Raw genomic sequence first — 20,979 nt, 5'->3', positions numbered from 1 at the left:
TCTTGTCCTTCTTGATATCAATATGCCCTGGAATATTAGCATACCACACACTAATCTCACTACCTGCATGTCCTTCTCCTTGGTGAATACCAGTGCAAGTACTCATTTTGTCCCTTGCTCACTTCCTCTAGCTCCAGGCATAAATCACTCCTAACATCACCATAGCTACCTTTTTCAGTTCTACCCTCTTGGGATCCATCCTTCTAAGCAGAACCAACTGTTAAAAATGATCAGCGGTTTTGTCTCCTTCAATATGAAGCAATAATTTGCTTCCAGGAAACAACACAAGCACCTTGAGGAAATTCTTCTGGTAAGTACATAAAAAGCTGCACTGAGGTGATGGATACTATTCCAGTGATGAAAAAGATCTGATTTCTTCATGGGATCCCTTATGGGAATATGATTGTTGTCAATTGCTGCCTCCATTTGTGAGAAGCCAGGAATTATAGCAAATCCCAGCACCCAAGGTACAACCTGTTTCCCATTGAAATGAAAAGAGATGAAGTAATTTATTTCCATATTGCCTGTGAGACTGCTTAGATGCAGTCGTGAACAGCGTATGGAAGGCATGGCAGAGATCCTCCATGGCCACAGTGATTCCATGGTAAGGAAGTTGAGGTTCAGTGGCCTTGTCATCCATGTAGACAGCAGTCCAGGCAGGAAAGCAGGCCAAAGCTTCAGAATGTCACCTATCTTAGTGGCGACTACCTTGTAAAGTCTGAGCCTGCAAATATATTGTTCTTCAGAGAGGATTAGGTAAGTTAAGGTGCCTCTGGAGACTCTGGCAGCACACACTTTGCTAATGAGCATGTCTTTGAGAAATAGTGGGGAAAATACTCTCCATTGTCTTAAGTAGTCTGTGAACTTTGGAAGGTGTTTGAGCAGCTTGCAGTCAGTTCTGAAGTGGCCCAATCATGTCTCCCAATGTCAGTACAAAAAAACTAACAAACTAGTGCATTGTGCTTCTAGTTCATGTATGGATATATATATCATGCATGGAAATGCCTGATGCAATTCATAATTTGGTGCAATTTCAGACAGAAATATTCTCTAGTACATAAAAACCCAATTTTACATATTCAGCACTTAAGAGCCAGGCGTGATCTTATAGGCTCATATTTCTCACATGGAATTTTGTTGTTTCTATTGATCTGATTCCATTATTCTATGAAATGTGTTTGTATGTGTCTTTAATTTTGTCTGTGTGAAATTTGCACATTCTACCTGTGACTGCATGGGTTTCCCCTGGGTGCTCCAGTTTCCTCCCACATCCCAAGAAAGTGGAGATTGGTAGGCTACTTGGCCACTGCAGATTATCCCTAGTGAGTAGTAGAATCTGAGGGGAGTTGAAGGGAATGTAAGGAGAATAGTTTTCAGAAAATAATGGTTGAGGAATGGGAATGATCTGTGAGTCAGCATGAACTCAATGGACTGAATGGCCTTCTAAGTGATAAGGAAAGGTGAAAATGTGGACGTTTGAAGTTGTATTTCTGTAACAATCACCTTGCTACACAAAATCAAAAAGGAAAACTGTTGCCCAATGCTGATTTGATTGGCAAGTATTCAAAAACATATATCACAGCACCTCAGAAATTAATATTCTAGCAGCTAGATCTGCAATCAGAAATTTAAAAGCGCATTGTAAATACTAAGTGCTGACTATATTATGTTTTTAGTTTCACTTCAGTATGAACTATATTTCAGGATTTGTGATAACAAACATGTGAATTTGCAAATTAGCAAATAGCATGTACTGTTCAGATAATGTAATACACCGCAAGTTCTAGGTTTAGCACCTAATTTTTCAAACATGTTGCTGCCTTGAATTGTGAGCTGTAACACACTAAGTCACTGTTAATAAACTATGTAATCATCATATTTAAAAAGTTAAATTTAGTAAACATTTTAAAATCAAATTAAAATCAATTTGTCTTAAGCAAGTGCTTTGCATTATAGAAAGTAAATATAAAAGCAAATTAAGCTATATAAAATATATTAAACTATTTTTTTTCTCTGTTTTCTAGGTCTGATGATGCTGTTTTGCTGTCCACTCCGGCTGACCTGCATGTACTATCTGATTTGGTGTTTCTCCTATACTCTTTTTCCTTCTGCTCTGTGGAACTGTGAATATTAAATTCATGTTTCATGCTTTTCCTTTATATGGACAGGCTTGATGCTACAGTTCAGCAACCAGACCCAAGATCAATTCTTAAAAAATCACATAAAGACAATATTGTACATGAAATCTGTAGAAGGATTGACCTATTTTGACCTAGCTAATAGGCTGGTACAGTTTTCATTTCTCTACTTTTTCTGATCAATATGGAGGTACTTGTATTTTGCATTCCGTTAACAATTTATTTCATTTATAGTAATGTAAGTCATCTCTGATTTTTTCTTGGTTCCCCAAAAAACAAGCAGAATGTAACATTCCAGTTTCCTTCATGAGCTTGAAAAAATTCTTTGTATTTAAATCACTCTTGTAAGTTTGACCATTTTTTAAATTAATTCCAAAAGGTATTAATGATGTATTCAGAATATTTTTTCCTCTATTTGAAAATTTTATTTAAATAGAGTGAACAAATTATTGGGTTTTACTTGCTATGGAAACCAATAGTTCAAGTAAGCCCAAGTTATTAATTAAGTGGATCATTGGATCAATTGCCTTCTAAATCTCCCTCTGGACAGGTCAGACATGGGCTAAGTTGTGGTTGTTTTACTTAATGTATTAAAGTGTATTTGCCAATGGGTTAAAACTTTTGAGATGCTTAATAGCCTTCCTGTCTCTCACCTTTAACTCCACATTGTCCTGTATGTTGTATGTTCCCTGGTCAACTTTTTCAAATTCCTCTGCTACATTCCTTAAGTGAATGAACGGATGAGGGATCCCAGACTGCTGATATACCCCTGAAAATCTCTGGATCAACTTACTCCAAGAGTTCTCCATTCCCATACACTCATAGCACAAGCCACATTAAACAATTCCCTTCACTCCCTTCGGAAATTTCAGTTCAAGTCACCTTTGACCAGGTTTTTCTGGGCTTCTGAAGACTTGGTAAACTCTGGGAGGAAAAAAAAAGGAATAGTGCTGGAAAACATGCACTGAAATTCTAATGCACAGCTAACCAACATCAGTTTGACCCTATACTGACTGCACCTAAGATCCTACCTCTTTATGATTAGAGGACCTAACCACTGTCATCCATGGTGATTACTATATTATCCTTCAACAACTCACTCAGTGTACAAATAGGCAAAAGGAATGGCCACATCTGTTTTCAAGCATGCCCCTGGATGTCCTATGGAGAGGAATCAAGACGTCAGAAAACTTCTAGGTCTATAATGTAATGCTTCAGACATACACAGCCACCAACTCAGATACTGGCATGCTGCAGAGGGTAAATTAGTTTTGGTACCTATTTGCATGAGGGACTGATATGAGTAGTCTGTAGCCAGGGCAGAGTCACACAGGAGCTCTACTGCAATGGAAGCGGATGAGAGCTAAGACAAGGACTGATATCCAGCCTGTCCAACCTTTTCTTCATAGTTTTCTAGATACGGTCTCACCAATGCCCTAAATAAATGAAACAAACATCCCTCTTTTGTATTCAATTACCCAAACAATATAATGATAACCTTTCCTCATTACATGTTGTACCTGCCTTTTTTGAATCATGCACTAGGACACACAGATCACACTGTATCTAAGAGCTCTCACCATCTGCATAATACACATTTTTTCCTATCAAAGTAGATAATTTCACATTTTCCAGCATTATACTCTCATTTGCTAGATCTAAGCCCATTCATTTAACCTATCTGTCCTCTTCACAAACTACTTTCTTGCCTATCTTTGTATCTTCAACAAATTTAGCATCATTCTTTTGGTTCTTTCATCCACGTCATTTATACAAAATGTAGAAAGCTCCACTTTGTTAGCCCTTTTTTAAAATTTTCTATAGAAATTCAGTTCATATATTTCTGACCCATCGTCCACAGCACTATAGCCTGAAGAATTCCATAATCTTACATGAGGAATTCTCTGAGAGAAGAAATTATTCTTCAGCTTAGTTTTAAATGGCTGACCCACCAGTTCTGGACGTATCCACCAATGACTGCACATGGTATATATAATGTCAAGCTTCTATTGAGTTTAATGTCTGAAATTTTAATGTGATCACCTCTGATTCTTCTAAACTCTAGAGATCATAGGCGCAATCTATTCAAACTCTCCTCATAAGATAAATGCTTCATTCCGAGAATTAATCTAGAATTATGCTGAAGGAAAGCATGATCTTCATTTAATAGAGACTGTATGCAAATCTCCAAGTGTGGTCTTACTAAAGATCTGTACTAATGTAGCAAGACTTCCATACTTTAGTAGTCTATTTCCATTTGTCGTAAAGGCCAATGTTTCAATTGCCTTCTGACTAATTGTTTCTCACCTTCTATGTTTCTTGAATCAGCGTCCCAAGATCTCATTGAATACCATCATTTAATGGTCTGACACAATCTAAATATTTTGATCATTTAACTTAATATTAAATATTAAAATATTAATATATTTAAATATTTCTGTTTTTCATACCAAACTCAAACTACCCTTTTTCTGCCATCCCTTTGCCCAGTTACTTAACCTCTGTTTCTTTGTAGATTATTTATGACCTCACAACTTACTTTCCCACCTATCTGTATTGTAGGAACCTTTCTCTTAGTCCTGGTGTGGAAGATATTAATATAAACCAAGTAGAATATGCTAAAGTCACTCAACTTTGCAAACTTGACGATGATCTGTTTAATCCTACTCTCTATTTTCTGTCAGTTAACCAATTTTCTATCCATGTGATATATTACCCTGAACACCATGACATGGTATTGCCAGCTTTATACTCCCAGTGACAAAGGATGTTGTAGGTGATTCTTCTTGGGGAGTGTGGTGGGGGGGGGGGGGGGGGGGAGGGGGGGTGGGGGTTTGTAGGCTTGGTTTGTTTCAAATGAACAATTCCAGTGGTTCCTGGAAGAACTTGCTAGGAGGGTCAATCAAGAGATTAATTCCAGTTAAGTTGGTAGTCAAAGACAAGCCAGCGGTGCTTGCAATTGTTAGGTGACTTGCAATTGTTAGGGCACTATTTAGGATCTACATGTCAGAGTTGGAAAAATTATGAGGAAAAGGGCATCTCATACTGATGTTGTATGGAGATACAGTGTCCCACTTAAATATGTGATGTCCTGTTCATTGGAGAACTCCTTCCACCTATTTCACTCTCCCTCCCTATCTGAACCTTTCCATCCATAGAACCATAGAACACTACAGCACAGAAAACAGGCATTCGGCCCTTCTAGTCTATGCCAAAATGGTATTCCGCCAGTCCCATTTACCTGCACCCAGTCCATAACCCTCCAGACCTCTCCCGTCCATGTATCTATCCGACTTATTCTTAAAACTCAAGAGTGAGCCTGCACTTACTACATCAGATGGCAGCCCGTTCCATACTCCCACCACTCTTTGAGTGAAGAAGTTCCCCATGAACTTTTCCACTTTCACCCTAAAGCCATGTCCTCTCGTACTTATCTCTCCGAATCTACGTGGAAAGAGCCTACTCGCATTAACTCTGTCTATATCCCTCATAATTTTGTAAACCTCTATCAAATCTCCCCTCATTCTTCTGCGCTCCAAGGAATAAAGTCCTAACCTGTTCAGTCTTTCCCTGTAACTCAACTCCTGAAGACCCAGCAATATTCTTGTAAATCTCCTCTGCGCTCTTTCAATCTTACAAATATCCTTCCTATAGTTAGGTGACCAGAACCGCACACAATACTCCAAATTTGGCCTCACCAATGTCTTATACAACCTCGCCATAACATCCCAACTCCTATACTCAATACTTTGATTTATGAATGGCAGGATGCCAAATGCCTTCTTTACAACCCTGTCTACCTGCGACGCCACTTTCAGGGAATTATGTATCTGAACTCCCAGATCCCTTTGTTCCTCTGCACTCCTCAGTGCCCGACCATTTACTGTGTATGTCCTACCTTGATTTGTCCTTCCAAAATGCAACACCTCACACTTGTCTGCATTAAATTCCATCTGCCATTTTCTGGCCCATTCTTCCAGTTGGTTCAGATCCCTCTGCAAGCTTTGAAAGCCTTCCTCATGTCCACTACGCCTCCAATCTTAGTGTCATCGGCAAACTTGCTGATCCAATTTACCACATTATCTTCTAGATCATTGATATAGACAACAAACAACAATGGCCCCAGCACAGATCCCTGAGGCACACCACTAGTCACAGGCCTCCAGTCTGAGAAACAATCATCCACTACCACTCTCTGTCTTCTCCCACACAACCAATTTCAAATCCAGTTTACAACCTTTCCATGGATATCTAGTGTCTGAACCTTCTGAACTAACCTCCCATGTGGGACCTTGTCAAAGGCCTTACTAAAGTCCATGTAGACAACGTCCACAGCCTTTGCTTCATCTACTTTCTCGATAACCTCCACGAAAAACTCTACAAGATTCGTTAAACACGATCTACCACGCACAAAGCCATGCTGACTGTCCTTAATCAGCCCTTGGCTGCCCAAATACTTGTATATCCGATCTCTCAGAACACCTTCCAATAATTTACCCACTACTGATGTCAGGCTCACTGGCCTGTAATTACCTGGTTTACTTTTAGATCTATTTTTAAACAACGGAACTACATGAGCTACCCTCCAGTCCTCCGGCACCACACCCGTGGCTAAGGACATTTTAAATATATCTGCCAGTGCCCCTGCAATTTCTACACTAGTCTCTCTCAATGTCCAAGGAAATATCAGGCCCAGGGGATTTATCTCCCTTTATTTGCTGCAAAGCAGCAAGCACCTCCTCCTCTTTAATCTCTATATGTTCCATGACATTATTGCCTGTTTCCCTTCCTTCCATATCCACTATGCCAGTTTTCTGAGTAAATACTGATGCAATCCCCCTCCTCTTGCTCCTCTTCCTCCTCAATGTGACTTTACTTTTTTGTTTGAAGACATCAGGGAACCAGCAATGCTATCTGCCTCCAGGCCATTGTGTCTTTTTCTGGCCCAAGATCTGGTCCTGTAGGTTGATGTTCAGATAAGTAAAATCTGAAGACAAATAGTACATCCAGGATTCATCTTGGATTGGATACCCAACTTTACTTTCAAGTATAGATTATCCTATTCAATATGCAACTGATAGCAATACCGCCCTTGGGCAGCAAACTTTTATGTGGTAACCTCAAATTCTCTTTGGATTGGTTCCCCTGCTAATTGTATCCTCAAAGAACTCTTATAAATTTGTTAAACACAATTTCTCATTCGTAAAACCAATAATGACTCTGCCTAATTTATATTATATTTTTCTAAGTGTCCCATTACTACTTCATTAATAATGGACCCCAGCCATTTCCCAGTACTTGATGTTATACCGACTGGACTTCAGTTCCTGGCTTCCTTCCTTCCTTTCACAATTAGCAGCATTACATTTGCTAATTTTCCAATTTACTGGGGCCTTTCCAGCATCTTGGAAATTTTAGAAGGTGTCACAGCTAGTAGAGCCACTACCTCACAATGCAGGAGACCCAGGTTCAATTCCGTTATTTCTTAATTGACTTACAAATTATCCAACAGTATAGTTACAGATAAGGCATCTGCAGACTATTCCCACTAATGATTTCCTTTCCCATGTTATTTCTTAGCAGCAGTTAGAAATGTTAAAGCCAAGATCAGTAAGAAGAATATACAAGCATGGAGTGTTCTGCTCAAGGTTGGCTAGAGGGGATCATGGGGATGGACATTGGATAAGCAAGAAGAAAGGATTGAGTTGGTAGATGATTGGATGGAGGTAGTGAGGGTAACAGAACAGTGATCAAAAGGGCGTCAGCTAGTGTCAAGAGCTGTCAGGATGTGGAGACGTGAAGGAGAGCTGGATAACTACATTACCTCAGTGGATTTCCAGTGCTTGATTTAACCTGTTCAGATAACTCCCCTTTAAGCCCAAAGCAGTTCTCACAAGTGCCGTGATGCCTGTTTATGCATGATTGGCCTATGGATGGTGTGAATTGTGTTAATAGATGCTACTGCATCTATGCTCCTCCATGTATTAGTATACCGTAACACTTGTGCAGTGAACCTGGAAAGGAAATGCAGACTTTCTACTTTTCATTTTCCTTTCATATTTTCACTGTATTTTATCTATCATTGATATTAATTGTGCCATGCAAAATATATGGTGCTACATAATTTATTATTTTGGGCATCTGTACTTTGTGAAAAATTATCTAAATTGCTGGACTTTAGAGAGATGCGTTAGCCATCAAGTAGGAAAGAATGGCACAATATTCGGTTCACTTTCCTTTCAAAATGATGAGCCCAGTGCAGACTCTGAATGTTAGATCAGCCATGACTAGTGTGTTTTATCACTACTCATTCTGCAAACACTCAGCAGCTCAGGCAGCATTAACAGAAGGAGAAATGGTTAATATTTCAGATTGAAGACCCTTTGCCGGTCTTCAACCTGAAACATTAATACTGTTTCATCTCCAAAGGTGACTGCTGACCTGGTGAATGTTTCCAGCACTTTATGACGTTAAGTATGCATGTCATCATCTCCATGATAATGTTACTGGTGTGTTTCTGTCCTCCACCCATTAAACCCTCCAATGTAATTGTTCTTTTGATGTTTTAATTGCCATCCTGTTCAACCAGATTTTTTTTCTTACAACAGGACTTACTTTAATTCAAGGGACTTGTTCTGGCTGATTTGTTCCATAGAATTTTGTTCCTTGTTGGATCTATACTGGTGTTTGTCCCTAACTTTTTCTTTTAGATTATCAGTTTACAGGATCACAGCTTGCGTCAAATCATTAGGAAACTCGGATTCTTTAAGCCTATTTTCTTCCATTACATAGAGTAACAGACCTCATGCCTGTGTACATCTTTATAGCCATTGATGTTTTCATTGTACTGTACAGACAAACTGTCTGTACTCTAGTCAAGTTGAATTCAGGAACTCAATACTACTTTTGATATGTGTTATTGAGAATGAAAGCAGTAAGTACTTGCTTCTTTTCATTGTGTGATGCCAGCTGTAGGTCAGTAGGTAGCATTCTCACCTCTTACAAGATTAGGACTTCAATTCCGACTCCAAAGATTTGATTGTAAATAAACCTCAGTCTCAGGGTAGGATTGAGGAGTGCTGTACTGGTGAAAGAGCTATCTTTCAAATGAGATATTAAGCTAAGATCTTGACTGCTCTCTCGGGTAGATACAGGAGTACACATGTCACGATTTTGAAGAGGTTTAGCACAATGCTGTGAACTGTTATTTACTAAAACAGATGGCCAGGTCATATTATATTGCTGCTTGTGCAAGCTTGTGCACAAGAGCTTGTCTTGTTCCCCACAATACACTTATGATTACACTTCAAAAGTATTTCATGGCCATAAAGCATTTTGAGCTGTAAGAATTGCAGTAAGTGTGCAAGAACTTTTTCTTTTTCTTCTGAATATGAAGTTCTTTGCACATTGTATCTGTTTCCATTTTAAAGTGGAACTTCTTGGAAGAACTTAGCTTAATTTCTGTGCCATTGAACGTAGCAATTTTAAGCAGGCTATTGATGATTAAAAGCCATTTAACAGATACAACAAACAAGTCTGTTGTGGTGAGAAGCTTTGTGGTTTTACTGAAAATGTACTGAAGGATGCTGCAGAATCCAAACCAATCAGAGTCTGAAGTAGTGTGAACAAGCATGTCAGCTTGAATGTCTGAGTAATGTTTATCATCCATATTTAGGGTAGATATAAAAACATTTTCCTCATACTGGCTAATCATAACAACATTTGGCACATGAGCTTCTACCACTATACAGGTATTTTGAGGAGAAATTGAATAGTGCTGGAAAACGGACAGAATCAGCAGTGTGCATAGTCTGCACTCATTTGAGCCTGCATTTTTTTTTCTTGTGATCATTACCATTTATTATCAACCAGCCAGAGCTCTGCACTGGCAGAGTCCATTGCACATGGCAGAATGCTCATCCTTAATTTTTTTCTCAACTCTCCCCTCCCCTTAATGTCTTCTTATTTGCACATGCTGGAGGTATTCATCTATTATTTTTCTACTTACACTTACTATAACTCTCCTAGTTTTTCTCTTCATTGAGCCAAGAACTTGCACAGTATTGTTGAGCAGGAGGGAAAGCAGCCAGAAGTCATGGTACATGTTGGTACCAACAACATAGGTAGAAAGAGGGATGAGGTCCTGAAAAGTGAGTTTAGGGAGCTAGGCAGAAGGCTGAAGAACAGGACCACAAGGGTAGCAATCTCAGGATTGCTGCCAGTACCACATGATAGTGAAGGTAAGAATAGGAGGAGATGGCAGATGAATGCGTGGCTGAGGAGCTGGTGCGGGGGCAAGGTTTTAGATGTTTGGATCATTGGGATCTCTTCTGGGGAAGGTGGGACCTGTACAGATTGGATGGGTTACACCTGAACTCGAGGGGGACCAATATCCTTGCAGGCAGGTTTGCTAGTGTGGTTCAGGAGGGTTTAAATTGGTTTGTAAGGGGGATGGGAACTGGAGGGATAGGTCAGTGGAAGAAGTGCATGGAGTAAAGTCAGATCTAACATATAGAGAGGCTTTGAGGGAGAAGCAGAGAATAGGGTATAAAAGTAGTAGGGTGAATAGGCTGAAGTGCATTTACTTAAATGCAAGAAGCATCAGGAATAAAGGTGATGAACTGAGATCTTGGATAAATACATGGAACTATGATAGATGGACTGTAACTCTCCTGGTTTCTCTTGCAGAGACTTGGCTGTCACCAGGGCAGGAATGTTCCTGGTTTTCAGTGTTTTAAAAGGGGTGGGGGGGAAGGAGGGGTGGTGATAGTGGTCAGGGACACTGTTACAGCTGCAGAAAGGGTGGATAATGTTGAAGGGTCCTCTCTAGAGTCAGTATGGGTGCAAGTTAGGAACAAGAAAGGAGCAGTTACTCTACTGGGAGTATTCCATAGGCCCCCTGGTAGCAGCTAGGATATTGAGGAGCAGATCGGGAGGCAGATTTTGGAAGGGTGCACAAATAACAGCGTTGTTATCATGGGAGACTTCAACTTCCCGAATATTGATTGGCACCTGCTTAGTACCAAAGGTTTAGACGGGGCAGAGTTTGATAAGTGTGTCCAGGCAGATTCCTGTCACAGTATGTTGACAGGCCGACTGGAGGGAATGCCATATTAGATCTAGTATTAGGTAATGAACTGGGTCAGGTGACAGATCTCTCAGTGGGTGAGCATTTGGGGGACAGTAACCACTGCTCCCTAACCTTTAGCATTGTCATGGACAAGGATAGGAGCAAAGAGGACGGGAAGATATTTAATTGGGGAAGGGCAAATTATGAGGCTATAAGGCTAGAACATGCGAGTGTGAATTGGGATGACATTTTTGAAGGGAAATGTACTATGGAGATGTGGTCGTTGTTCAGGGATCTCTTGCAGGATGTTAGGGATAAATTTGTCCCAGTGAGACAGAGAAAGAATGGCAGGGTGAAGGAACCATGGGTGACAAGAGAGGTGGAACAACTAGTTAGGAAGAAGAAGGCAGCATACATAAGGTTTAGGCAGCAAGAATCAGATAGGTCTCTTGAGGAATATAGGGTAGCAAGGAAGGAACTTAAGAAGGGCCTGAGGAGAGCAAGAAGGGGACATGAAAAGGCCTTGGCGAGTAGGGTTTAAGAAAATCCCAAGGCATTTTTCACTTACGTGAAGAGCAGAAGGGTGACGGGAGTAACGGTAGGACCGATTAGAGACAAAGGTGGGAAGATGTGCCTGGAAGCTGTGGAAGTGGGTGAGGTCCTCAATGAATACATCTCTTCAGTATTCACCAAGGAGAGGGGCCTTGATGACGCTGAGGACAGTGTTGGTAAGGTTAATGTTCTAGAGCATGTTGACATCAAGAGAGAGGAATTATTGGAGCTGTTAGAAAATATTAGGACAGATAAGTCCCCGGGGCCTGACAGAATATTCACCAGGCTGCTCCGCGAGGCGAGGGAGGAGATTGCTGAACCTTTGGCTAGGATCTTTGAATCCTCGTTGTCTACGGGAATGGTACCGGAGGATTGGAGGGTGGCAAATGTTGTCCCCTTATTCAAAAAAGGTAGTAGGGATAGTCCAAGGAATTGTAGACCAGTGAGCCCTACGTCTGTGGTGGGCAAGCTGTTGGAAAGGATTCTTAGAGGTAGGATCTATGGGCATTTAGAGAATCGTGGTCTGATCAGGGATAGCCAGCATGGCTTTGTGAAGGGCAGATCATGTCTCACAAGCCTAATAGTGTTCTTTGAAGAGGTAACCAGACAGATTGATGAGGGTAGTGCAGTAGAGGTGGTCTACATGGATTTTAGTAAGGCATTTGACAAGGTTCCACATGGTAGACTTCTTCAGGTCAGAGGGCATGGGATCCAGGGAAGCTTGGCCATGTGGATTCGGAATTGGCCTGACTGTAGAAAGCAGAGGGTTGTGGTGGAGGGAGTGCATTCAGATTGGAGAGCTATGACTAGTGGTGTCCCACTGATGGATTGAAAAATCAAATGTTTGTTGTGTTCACTGACATAATAGAAAGCCTGTATTCAGCGTGTGGGTTAAAGGAGTCAACCTCCATCTGCTAGGCTTTACCCGAATTCTGGAGTCCATCTTTTCCAGGAACAAGGGAAAGCCAATAGTTATGTAAAATTTTGAAGGTCTCATCTTTCATTGTAGCAAGAGCAGAAGCTATGCAACAAATAGAAGCGCAGATTTCAAGCATCTTGTATAGACAGGTGCCGTCAAGACTTCTGCTGTGGTCTTGAATTGAGCTGTCCAGCAGTCTTTCCACTAGGATTGGTGAGGCTGCATCCCATGGACCACACATTTGCTGCCGTCCCAGGATGGCAGCATTCATGGTTCCATCTCTCCCAGTGCCCTGTCTGTCTGATGCTGTGTAGGGGAGGAAAGTGCCATTAACAGCTTTGTTTTGGCCCAGCTTTGCTCGACGTGTCCTCCTCGCCCACCTGCAGCCTCCTTCACTTGAATTTTGCAGCTTTTCACCAGATAAGCAACAGCCAATGAGGAAGCACAACAGTGAAGCACAAGAACAGGCAAAGAACCGTGGAAGACAGGCATTAGGTGAAAGCACAAAGATAATTAATTTATGATTCTAGAGTTCACAGTTGTCTGGTTTTAATCTTTAGTTAGAAATATGAAGAAATAATCAGCTGAAGTGGATGGTAGAATGGGAGCAGTTAAATGGATGTGGGTTATATATCTTCGTTGAAACCACAGTAAAGTGTTCAACTGAATGCATTTTCATTCTCATGGGAAACACTAGCCTCAGAAGAATAGTAATCAATTTGTGGGTATCGGAAGAAGTTAAGAATACTATTAGATTGGTCGAAGATCATTTTTAAAGTTGCCAAGAAATGTGATAAGCATGCAGATAAAGAGCTTTAGAAGCAGCAAAGGATAACCAGTTTTTTTCTCACTCACTGATGGAGCAGGCTCAAAGCAGTCACACTATTTGCTCCTATTTCTATTTCTTGTGTTCTCTGTCTAGCCATAAAAGCACTGCCATTGCTACTGCTTACCTTTCATCCTGCACCTTTCCTCCTCCTGGGATTGCATTGGCAAGTTGCAGGAAAGAACTGAGCTGACCGAGTAAGATATGTAGAATGCATCTTGCCATTACAAATCTTAACATACCATGTGTGATATCACTGAATGCCTCCAGAACAGTCCAGAGAAAAGGTGTTGTTTCAGGACATCATTTGCTCAGTAATAATACGCAAAAAGTGCTGGAGGAACTCAGCAGGTCGGTAGATCTGCCTGACCTGCTGAGTTCCTCCAGCACTTTTTGCGTATTGCTCCAGATTCCAGCATCTGCAGAATTTCTTGTGTCTCCATTTAATTGCTCAGTAACGTTCTTTTTCATGGCATATCTCTCATATGACCTTATCAACTTTCCTGAACATTCACAAACAAGCAGAACATCTCTCTATGATCAACTCTCCTACCAATCACTTCCCAGCAAATCTGAGAGTACTTGAGGATTCCTTTAAATAGCACAGGTAGTGGGGGTTGTGGGGATATTCCTTAGATCTAAATATCATGATTGCTGTGTTAGCTGAATGATGCTCCAATTTGGGCAGGATTGGCACCCAACAATGGTTACATTAGGATTGAGGTTAACTACTTTGCATACTTCCATGGAGCTTGCACAATTTGCCAAGTAGCATATCCCACACTAAAAGTGTATGCTTGCAAAGCATGCTTAAAATTGGAATAGACTGGCACCTGTATGACCCATAAAAATAGTGCCATCCAATCCAATTTTGCTCCTTCCAATGCCCCTGCCCCATTCCTCATTTTGTATGTTAAGATGATAGCTGTTTCAAAATAAAAAACAGGTTTACGGAAATGTAACTGATACTGTTTTATATTCCTTACAGTGAAGAGGCTGCTACAGCATTTGATACTGCATCCAAATTAGTGATGTATCACTCTAAATGCTGGCCCCAATTTTTAATAGAAGTTTCTATTTTTCCTGTTTTCTTTACGATCCACTGCTCAGAGGACCAGTTGATGTGGGTACAATGAGCCACAGAGAGGAAAGTAATAGCGGAGACCTTATCTCATTCTCACACCAAGCCATCTAAAATTTAGAACTTGCAATGCATGGAATAGATCCATATTCACACACCAATGTTTAAAGAGATGACAAGCTAATACTATTGTTTCTGCCAAGTGAACTCGATAGCTTGACTTTAACAAAAGCTAAGGGATCAAATGGGGGGATCTGCACAGGTGACTCTCATTGATCCATCAGTCTGCTTTGAGATAAGATATAGCAGTAACTAACTAAATCAGAATGCCATTAGCAAAGTCCTGGTTTATTTTTCTAGCACTGGATTAAAGAATTTTAATCTGATCACAGAATCTTCGTGTTCTTGGTGGTAGTTCAGAAGTTTGGAGCTTTCCTATTTATTTTATATGTAATGCCTGTACATACTTGAACACCAAACTATTGTTTTCCCCCAATAAAACAAAATTAGCCGAATCTTCTGTGTTGTTTTGTGATAATTTTTTTAATTGTTAAGTATTGGGAAACAGTGGAAAACAATTTACTCAAATTGTCACTTGTATGGTTATGAAGTCAGCTTCAAAATAAATAAAAGTAAGTTTCATAGTTAAAATGACCTAAGCCAATCTTTGCTTGGAAGCTGAGCAATTGCATTGTTTAGGACACTTTTAAATTGACATCTTTGGGTGCAGGAGTTGAAATTTCTAATAATATGAGTACCATCCAAATAATATGTCTTGATCATAAAATACTGCCTGTATACAAGACTGCATTCACAAGAGCACAAGAAAATAGGAGCAGGAGTAGGTCACCAAGCCACTCAAGCCTGCCCTGCCATTCAGTATGAGCCTAGCCAATCTAACTGGCGTCAACTGCTGTGCCAGTTCCCTCATAATCCTCAGTCCCACAATCTTTCAAATATTTATCCATCACCACCTTAAGTATATCTAATGATATCGGGGGCAGAGAATTCCAGAGATTCACACCTTCTGATGAAATTAACACAACAGGCATAAGATAGGAATAAAAACAAAATGCGGAAGCAGCTCAGCAAGTCTGGCAATATTCATGGAAAGAAAGACAGTTTCAGGTTGATGGCCTTCCACCAACTGGTCTTTGCTCCCAGACCCAGCCAGGGAATAAGCAGCCCAGTTTACAATGTATCCAACCTTCTTGCCTAGAAATGGGATCATGTAGCATCACAATTTTGTTCACTACATGATTTGATTTCAGTGAAAGATAAATTGTAAAGGAAATTTAGAAAGCTGAGCAGTCCACCATTTCCCTTCAAGATCCGTTGTTCGATGTCAGTCTGTATGTTGGGCAGCACGTGATGCAGCTAATTGAGCCACTGCCTCACATCACAAGTGACCCAGGTTCAATCCTGACTTCTGCTGCTGTCTGTGTGGACTTCGCATGTTTTCCCAGTTCACATACCATGGCTTTCCCCCAGGTGCACCGGTTTCCTCCCATATCCCAAAGAACTGCAGCTCAGTAGGTTACTTGGCTGCTGTAAATTGTGCTGTAAAGTGGTTGAATAAAATTGGTGTATTTATGTCACATGTACCGAGGTACAGTGAAAAACTTGTCCTGCATACTGTTTATACAGCTCAGTTCATTCCAACAGAGCACTGAGGTAGTACAAAGTAAAATAACAGAATGCAAAATAAATGTTACAGTTACAGGAGTTGATGGAAACGTGGGGAGAATAGAAAAAGGATTAAAGTAAGGTTAATGTAAATGGGTTGGTGTGGACTCAGTAGGCTAAAGGGCCTGTTTTCCTGCTGTACGGCATGCTAATATATGCAGAAGCCAGGATGTGAACAGTGACATCCCAATGGTATTGGACACATGGCTGGATGCCACTTGCAAGATTTTCACCCATAAATATGCAGCATGTGCTCCCCATAATCCACTTGTGCAGAAGCAAGTCTTGTGTGAGGTCTGCTCCAGTGTAATTTAAACACTTATGGAGTCTGGTGCTGGGGCAGGTCCCTCTTGTGTGAATTTATTGCAGGCTCCAATTCCCTGCATTGATCAGTCAGAAGTCAACTTCTTTTGTTCACCAGCTGATTCAAACATATACAAGGAAGTCACCTATAAATAAGAGGACCAGAATGACTTAAAATCATAATTTATACAATAACTATTAAATCCTAAGCATCAATACATGTGACTGTATCATCCATTCTAAGCTTACACATCATATATGAACATTTTCCTGAGCACCCTATAATAGTTAATGAATATCTTTTGACAAACCAGAGATGAGACCACTGCCACAATGAGTATTCTGATCATAAGTCATCCCTTTGGTGTCACTGATGTCAATCAATCGGCATCACTTGGCGTCACATTAAGGTTCAGTGACCCAGGTTCAATCCTGACGTCCGGTGCTGCCTGTGTTGAGTCTGCACGTTCTCCCTGTGATCACAGCGAGCTTGTTATTAGTAGGTGTGTTTCTAAAACAAATTGCAGAATGAATGTTTCAGGTCAGTGGTCCTCCTTGACAACTGGGAAGCTCTCACAGTACCATTATGTAAAGAGTTTCATGATTTAGATGCAGTGACAATATATTTTCAAATTAAAATAGTAAGTGGATTGGAGGGGAACTTCCAAGGGGGGCTGTTCCCAGGGACCTGGTGGACTTGGCTGTCTAGATTGTACAGATTGAGGGTTTAGGGCATGTTGTCCAAAGTAATCTTAATCACTAGCTCCAATGCATCTGGCAGCAGGCAAACACTACAGCCACTTCATGCTAATGGCAGATGCGGTGCTAATCAATCCGGCTGGCCTTGTCCTGGATGGTGTCAGCTTCTCAAGTATTGTTCGAATTTCAGTCATACGACCAAGTGGAAGTTGCACTGCAGTAAGTGCTTCACCTCCTCATCCCGAAACCTGTTCCATTATTTGGAAGGCATATTCCTGACATACCTTGCAAATCACAGGAGGGTTCAGGGAGTGAGGAGGTGAATCACTTACTGCAGGATACCATGCCTCTGACCCCTTTCAGCCACAATACTTACTGTTCCAGGAATCTTCTCCCTTAATGGTCACTTTTTTTAAGGGAGATAAAATAGTGAATTTTGCCAACATTCTAGTTCCTCTTGCATGTGAGGTTCAGTAATAGGGATGGTACTGAACCTTAATGAACTTCTAGTGCGAAAACCCAAAGTATTGAGCTTGAATATTCAAAACCACAGTTTGTAAACACAACAATGGGACATGCTTGAAAGGATTTCCCTCATGACCCGGATACAGGCTTTGCTGATAAAAATGAAGATGCTACGTTATTTTCCAACAAATAATTCCTTCCACCCCCCTGTTTCACAAAACTGTGCCGAACATGTCCCTACCCTAGAAATTGCTAGGCTTACCCATAGCCCTCTATTTTACTCAGCTCCATAATAAAAAAGGGGGGAAGGACATGGGATAAATACTGTACACTGTGATTCTGCAAAGGGATATAGATCGAGTGAGTGGGCAAAAGACTGGTAAATAGAGTTTAATGTGGGAAAATGTGAGGTCATGAACTTAGATAAGGGAAATCAAAAGGCAGATTATTACCTAAATGGAGAGAGACTGCAAGGGAATGATTTAGGTGTTCTAGTGCATGAATAACAATAAGCTAGCAGGCAGGTCCAACAATTAGTTAAGAAGGCAAACAGCATTTTGGCCTTTATTACAAAGGAGTTGGAGTTTAATAATAGGTTTTGTTGCAAATCTCCAGGGTGTTGGTGAAGCCTCACCTGGAATACTGCGTACAGTTTTGCTTCCCTTACCTAAAAATAGTAACTCTGGAGGCAGTTCAAAGGAAGTTCACCAGGCTAATTCCTGGGATGAGAGGATTGTCCCACCAAGAAAGGCTGAACAGTTTGGGTCTTAGTTTAGAAGAATGAGGGGTGACTTTATTCAAGCATGTAAGATCCTAAGGGTTTTGACAGGGTAGATGCTGGGATGTTTTCACGAGAGGGACAGTCTCAGACAAGGGGACATAACAACAAGGTAAGGGCCCAATCATTTAAAGCCAAAATAAGCAGAAATTTTTCTCGCAAAATCTGGTGAATCTCTTGAATTGGATTCCATCAGCTCCCAAAGAGACTGACCAGTTTTGGTTTGTATTCCTTGGAATTTAGAAGAACTAAACATCTTAAGTCTTAAACTCCAAACCAAGACACACTGATGAAATCTGGATAAGGGAAATGATGTACTATGGAGATGTGATACATATCAGGTGCCTGAGATCAGCCATCAATGCAGGAAATCAATAGCTGAATGTTTTAGGCATTCAAAAACTAGAATCCATTGAAACACAAATGCCCTCTGTTTCATAATTATTCATAGGACCATGGTAGACCTCAGGTGGCCACACAATCTCACCAAAAATGATCATAGTCGTATTTGGCAGGTGGTAAATCACCTGTCATAACGTATTCACCAAAGCCCAACTTGGAGTTCACTAGGACCACTCAACTCCAAACCTCATCACAGCCTTGGACCAAAGAGCTGAATTCCAGAGGTGAGTGGGAATGACTGCCCTTGATATGAAGGCATCCTGTGACCAAGTGTGGTATCAACAACCTCTGACAGACGTTAAGTCAATGAAATCAATCCCTCTCACAGCTAACACCTTTTTCTGAACAAATCTGCTCTCATTCTTGTTGGTTCTGAATCCCCGGTAGACAATTTCAGGCTGCATTAATGTACATTTGTTCCATTTCTGCTGGACATTATGCTTGATAACCAGCTGAATACTCCACCATCACCTCTTAGTGTTGTTGTTCAGTCTCCGAGGTGACAAGGTTACCAGTGTTCTTTGCAGCATTTTCATAGAACATAGGACAGTACAGCACAATACAGGCCCTGTGGCCCACAATGTTGTGCCGACCTTTAAACCTCATCTAAGACTAACCCCTTCCTCCCACATATCCCTCTATTTTAAATTCCTCCATATGCTTATCTAGTAATCTCTTGAATTTGATCAATGCATCTGCCTCCACCACCACCCCAGGCAGCCATACCCCAACCACTCTCTGGGTAAAAAACCTCCCTCTGATATCTCCCTTGAACTTCCCACCCATTACTTTAAAGCCATGCCCTCTTGTATTGAGCACTGGTGACCTGGGAAAGAGGTGCTGGCTGTCTACTCTATCTATTCCTCTTAATATTTTGTACACTTCTATCATGTCTCCTCTCATCCTCCTTGCTCCAAAGAGTGAAGTCCTAGCTCCCTTAGTCTCTCCTCATAATACGTATCTCTAAACCAGGCAGCATCCTGATAATCTCCTCTGCACCCTTTCCAACACCTCCCCATGCTTCCTATAATGAGGCAACCAGAACTGGACACAGTACTCCAAGTGTGGTCTAACCAGAATTTTGTAGAGCTCATCATTACCTCGCGGCTCTCAAACTCAATCCCACGACTTCTGAATGCTAACATCCCAAAATCACGAAAAGAGGTCCCAGACCAATCCTTGTGGGACACCACTAGTCACACCCTTCCAATATGAATGCACTCCCTCCACCACAACCCTCTGCTTTCTACAGGCAAGCCAATTCTGAATCCACATGGCCAAGCCTCCCTGGATCCCATGCCCTCTGACCTTCTGAAGAAGCCTACCATGTGGCACCTTGTCAAATGCCTTACTAAAGTACATGTAGACCACATCTACTGCACTACCCTCATCAATCTGTCTGGTCACCTCCTCAAAGAACACTATCAGGCTTGTGAGACATAATCTGCCCTTCACAAAGCCATGCTGGCTGTCCCTGATCAGACCATGATTCTCTAAATGCCCATAGATCATATCTCTAAGAATCCTTTCCAACAGTTTGGCCACCACAGACGTAAGGCTCACTGGTCTATAATTCCCTGGACTATCCCTACTACCTTTTTTCAATAAGGGGACAACATTTGTCACCCTCCAATCCTCCGGTACCATTCCCATGGATAATGAGGACTCAAATATCCTAGCCAAAGGTTCAGCAATCTCCTCCCTCATCTCGCGGAGCAGCCTGGAGAATATTCTGTCAGGCCCCGGGGACTTATCTGTCCTAATATTTTCTAACAGCTCCAACACATCCTCCCTCTTGATATCTACATGCTCTAGAACATTAACCTTACCAACACTGTCCTCAGCGTCATCAAGGCCCCTCTCCTTGGTGAATACCGAAGAGAAGTATTCATAGAGGACCTCACCCACTTCCACAGCCTCCAGGCACAGCTTCCCACCTTTGTCTCTAATCGGTCCTACCTTTACTCTCATCATCCTCCTGCTCTTCACATAAATGAAAAAAGCCTTGGGATTTTCCTTAACCCTACTTGCCAAAGCCTTTTCACGTCCCCTTGTTGCTC

The 20,979-nt window shown here is 41.2% G+C and overlaps 1 protein-coding gene across 2 annotated transcripts in view; it reads left to right on the top strand.

Annotated features, from left to right (window-relative positions):
• The window catches only part of tmem269 (transmembrane protein 269), a 106,409-nt gene extending 102,134 nt beyond the window's left edge, over positions 1 to 4,275 (top strand). For both annotated transcript variants that reach the window (XM_052039370.1, XM_052039371.1), the window contains exon 8: positions 2,025 to 4,275. In XM_052039370.1, the coding sequence (XP_051895330.1) occupies positions 2,025 to 2,134 (110 nt within the window). In that variant the 3' untranslated portion in view covers positions 2,135 to 4,275. The remainder of the gene's footprint in view (positions 1 to 2,024) is intronic.
• Positions 4,276 to 20,979: the final 16,704 nt, after the last annotated feature.

Source organism: Pristis pectinata, chromosome 26 (genome assembly GCF_009764475.1).
Source record: "Pristis pectinata isolate sPriPec2 chromosome 26, sPriPec2.1.pri, whole genome shotgun sequence".
Lineage (NCBI taxonomy): Eukaryota > Metazoa > Chordata > Chondrichthyes > Rhinopristiformes > Pristidae > Pristis > Pristis pectinata.
This window is presented reverse-complemented; position numbering and strand designations above follow the sequence as displayed.